The 5,000-nt window shown below is 39.2% G+C and overlaps 1 protein-coding gene and 1 long non-coding RNA gene across 2 annotated transcripts in view; one reads left to right on the forward strand and one right to left on the reverse strand.

The window, feature by feature from the left end:
- The window catches only part of LOC133658447 (uncharacterized), a 144,816-nt gene that overhangs the window by 137,993 nt on the left and 1,823 nt on the right, over nt 1–5,000 (forward strand). The gene's annotated exons all lie outside the window — the stretch shown is intronic.
- ets1 (v-ets avian erythroblastosis virus E26 oncogene homolog 1) overlaps nt 1,662–5,000 on the reverse strand; it is a 135,698-nt gene continuing 132,359 nt past the window's right edge. The window contains exon 10 of the mRNA XM_062060505.1: nt 1,662–2,514. Coding sequence (XP_061916489.1) covers nt 2,080–2,514 — 435 coding nt within the window. The 3' untranslated portion in view covers nt 1,662–2,079. The remainder of the gene's footprint in view (nt 2,515–5,000) is intronic.

Below are 5,000 nucleotides of genomic sequence, written 5' to 3' on the forward strand. Positions count from 1 at the left end.
TTTTGAGCCCTTGGATCGTTCTTTTAAAAAAAAAATGTTAGCACTTTAAAAAAGACGCAGCGGCAATAAGAACAATCGGCAACTTCCTTACCGTCTTTTCTAGGCTATCAAAACACTTCTGTAGCCATTCTGGCGTTTCCAGGGTGCTTATAAGGTTTGATGTGTAGTCTCTCGTCATTGCATCGTTTTTTTAAATTAATTCATCATGAGCTATTTTTCAATGTTATTAGCTTTATCATGTGTGACCATGTGACATAAATTCTCCATATCAGCTTGATATTCCATCATGCACTCCAACATTTTTTCCTATACTGTGTCCCGTTATCGGTATCGAGTGCCTACTAAACAGAATCTCACGCATTGCTGTTTTTTTTTTTTTTTGTACGGGTGGGCCAACGAGTATACTATGCATATATTATTTCTGCATGTAAAACTATAATTATTCACTATACATGTGTTCATAATTCTGGTGTCTGGTATGGATTCATTGGATTTACATTATTTGATATGGCAAAGTCTTCTTCTGATATCGTACGATATGTTTTTTTTGTCAGACCTTTTTGCGAACGGTATTACATAAACTGAAGGTACCACTGTATATTGCAAATAATACCTAATTAATTAACTTACTATATCAAAGACACAATCAACATGATGTAACAGTTTAAGAGCAGAAAAGGATTTTTAAAAAATGTGAATTTAAAGCCATTTTAAAAAATGTGTTCTTGCACAAATATTAAGCTTTCCTACTTCTTTTTTTAACAGCCTTAAGTTTGGGAAATAAAAGAAATCACGATGCAAAAATACACAGCAAAAACTGAAATGATGCTTGATATCTGCAATTTAGGTTGAAAATATTGACTAATAACAGATTATTTTTCTGACTAACGGAACAAGAAATTCTGCCTTTTAGCAAACCTTGTTCTGCTGGCAGATTATTTTGTTTACTGTAAGAGTTTTTGAGTGATTTCAGATTATAATTGGCTTTTTTGTGTGTATTTTTTTGTGTGTATAATTAGCAATGGTCAAAGTGGCGTTCCTCTACGTGGGTTTTCACAGGAAGACATGCACTTTAGGGGACGGCGTGGCGAAATTGGGAGAGAGTGGCCGTGCCAGCAATCTGAGGGTTAACTGGTTCAATCCCCACCTTCTACCATCCTAGTCACGTCCGTTGTGTCCTTGAGCAAGACACTTCACCCTTGCTCCTGATGGGCCTGGTTAAGCGCCCGTACATGGCAGCTTTCACATGTGTGAATGGGTGAATGTGGAAATAGTGTCAAAGCGCTTTGAGTTCCTTAAAAAAGGTAGAAAAAGCGCTATACAAGTACAACCCCAATTACCATTTTACTTTAAGTCAATTGGACACTTGAAATTGTCCATTGTTTTTATATCTGTCCTGTGATTGGCTGGCGACCAGCCCTGGGTTTAACTTGCCCTTTCTCCCAGAAGTCAGCTGAGGTGTCAGTTTCAGTGTTCGCGTGACCTAAGTAAGGAAGGACAAGGAGTATAATTAGGATGGATTGTATGTACTTTATGTAGAACGACGCAAAGCAATTGATTGATTTTTCGTACGATATCCGACTAAATTCTGGTAAAAGCACGAGTGTTTCTTTCATTTTCCATCATTAACATTCGGACTCTTTCTACCCCCCCCCCCCCCCCGCCAACATCCTGCATCCACCTTGTCCCTGACATTCTAAGCTTTCACTTTTGTGATTTGAAATCAGTGAAAACAATGCTGAAATGGACGACCATGAAAACAACCAAAGAATTTAAGCCCCGATGATTGTCTATGGTGTGCTAATACTGCCTGGTTTATGCAAAAAAAAGAAAGAAAAAAAAAGCATACTTTTTGTCTGACAAGAAAGCACGTAAAGGTGAAAGTTTCGTAAGTGTAACGGTTACTTTCAGGTCGTTCTGGCAGACACTCTTGTTATGAGTGATCCCTCCCTCGCCCCAGTCAGCACGTCAAGGCTTCTTCCACTTTGGTTGTGGATCCATGTTCATATATAGTCGGCCTGTTGCACGGTGCTTGTGGTCTGCGTCCGTTAAATAACACTGCGTCTTCTCTCAGACAGTTTATATGTGACTTTTTGGTCCAAGCTGAAAACAATTGTCCTCTTGCTGGAGTCCCACACAACAGGATATGAATACAGGCTTTTGGCTTTGTGTCCCCATCCGACAAACGCTATAAGACGACAAAACCAGGAAGTCGATAAAAACATTTTTGGTCCCCTCCCCCCACTTTATGAGTCCACATAGCTTCGACCCGTCTAACGATGCTTCTGTTTTTCTACGTTCACTCGTCGTGTCGGGCTTTACGTCCAACATGGCGTGCAGCTCCTCCGGGGTGTAGCCCAGCAGGCTTTTTAAGTCACAGACAAAGCGGTACACGTAGCGCTTCCCCGACGTTTTGTGGATGATGTTCTTGTCGTAGTAGTAGCGCAAACCGCGGCTCAGCTTCTCGTAGTTCATCTTGGGCTTGTTTTTCCTCTTGCCCCACCTCCGAGCAACCTGAAGAAACACGGAATCATCTGGTTAGGATTAGTCTTATACGTACAGTACTTCTGACATTTTGCTTTTGGACACCCTCTAGTGCACATATGTCAGAGTCAAGGCCCGCGGGCCATATCCGGCCCGCGAGAAGGTTTTTTACGGCCCTTGGATGATCTTGATTTATTATTAGAACCGGCCCGCAGACCGCAGATCTTTTACACGCACCAAGCGGATGCCGGTCCAAGGTTCCGAAAGGGGGGCGAGCGGCCCGCCGGGACGCGCCTGCCGGCCGAAGGGCTGCAGCCCGGCCGTCAGTCGCGGAGCCCGCCGTGCCACGCGCGCCAAGGGGGCGGGCCGAAACCCGGCCCCGAGGCCCTGAGACTTCTGCTTTGTTTCCCCAAACCGCGCGTCACCGCCGGGCCCGCACCACAGTCGGGCTGCAGCCCCGAGCGTCGGTGGCGGAACCCGTCATGTGCCGCGCGCGCCAAGCGGAGCGGGGGGGTCAAGCGGGCCGAAACCCGCAGGCCACCCCCTCACCACGAGGCCCTGAGACTTCTGCGTTTGACCCCTACGCGCGGCCCGTCGGGACGCGCCCCGCCGTCAAGCCACGAGGGCCAGCCGTCGGGTCGCGGAGCCCGCCGTGCCACGCGCGCCAAGGGGCGGGCCGAAACCAGCGGGGGGTTTCGGGCACCCAACTCGCCTCCCTCCCACGGAGGGAGGAGGGGGGTTTAATGTGAACATTACTGTGCAATCACATATTTAGAGTTTTTACTCAATTCAAGTTTAAAAGTTAAAGTTTAATATTTGTTTTCACTGCATGTTACTTCTCCTTAAACAAAGTGTTGTTTTTGATTTATAGATTTTTGCACTTTATTTTATTGTATTTCAATTTAATTATATTTAAAAATATTTCAGTTGAGTGGATGATAGAAAATTGCTATTATTGTTTTTTTCTTTGAAGTAAATTTAGCCCACTTTTGCTAAAATAGAAAATATAGGCTACTGATGGTGCCTTGAATACCGGTTTCTTTCATTTAATGTTCATGTTATGGGGATTTTTATATAAAGGAATTTGTCTTTTGTGTCTGTTGAAAATTAAAGATTACTGACAGAGCCATAAGAAAATATTGCTTTATTTATCTGATCATATTGGAATATATTTGTTAGTTTTCAGTAGGTTCAATTAGGTTCACTAGACTATATGCGTCATTTAAAAAATTTTCAATGAACATTCGAACAGTCCCGGCCCTCGGCTTGTAGCTAAATTTTTTATTTGGCCCTCCGTCCATTTGACTTTGACACCCCTGCTCTAGTGGCATCAGGTCTAACTTAATTATCGGTTGATTACTTCATTGATTTGATTTTATAACATTTTTGGAATAAATATTTGATTTGTTTAATCTTAAAAGCAATTGAGGCAAAATAGAGTGCCATACTTGACTTCAACCAGCAGAGGCCTCGTTGATTTAGCCTTGCAGTTGGTTAGGTTCAAGATATCAGACAGATAATCATTACAAATGTAAAAAAAAAATTAAAAAAATTCCTACTTCTTTTAGTGGATAGGGTAAAGACAACGGTAGATGTAATTTTTAGAGATTCTTTTTTAAAGTATTTTATTGTATTTGCCAATATTTTTTTAACTCATAAAATTGGGAGATACTGGCTAGTTTAAGGCTTTTTTACTAGATTGTTTTTTAAGTCACAAAATAAGGGGATATTAGCATTTTTTAAAGATGTATTTATGAATAATATTAAATAATTTAGTATGTAACATTATTTTAAAAAGTCACAAAATTAGGAAGTACTACATTTTTTTAAATACTTTTTCTGTCTATTAGAAAGTGATATTGTTTTTGTATATACACACATGTAGACTTACACACATACATATACATATTATATATATATAATATATATATACATATACACGTGTGTATACATATGTATATATATATATATATATATACACGTGTGTATACATATGTATATATATATATATATATATACACACACATATATATATATATACACACACATATATATATATATATACACACACATATATATATATATACACACACACACATATATATATATACACACATATATATATATATACACATATATATATATACACATATATATATATACATATACATATATATACATATATATATATATATATACACATATATATACATACATATATATACATATATACATACATATATATATATACATATATATATATATACATATATATATATATATATATATACATATATATATATATATATATACATATATACATATATATATATATATATATACATATATATATATATATATACCGTAATTTCCGGACTATAAGCCGCTACTTTTTCCCCTCGTTCTGTGGTCCCTGCGGCTTATACAAGGGTGCGGCTTATTTACGGCCTGTTCTTCTCCGACACCGACACGAAGAGGATTTCGGTGGTTTTAGTACGGCAGGAGGAAGACGATGA

The sequence above is a fragment of the Entelurus aequoreus genome, linkage group LG10 (genome assembly GCF_033978785.1).
Source record: "Entelurus aequoreus isolate RoL-2023_Sb linkage group LG10, RoL_Eaeq_v1.1, whole genome shotgun sequence".
In the NCBI taxonomy this organism is placed as follows: domain Eukaryota; kingdom Metazoa; phylum Chordata; class Actinopteri; order Syngnathiformes; family Syngnathidae; genus Entelurus; species Entelurus aequoreus.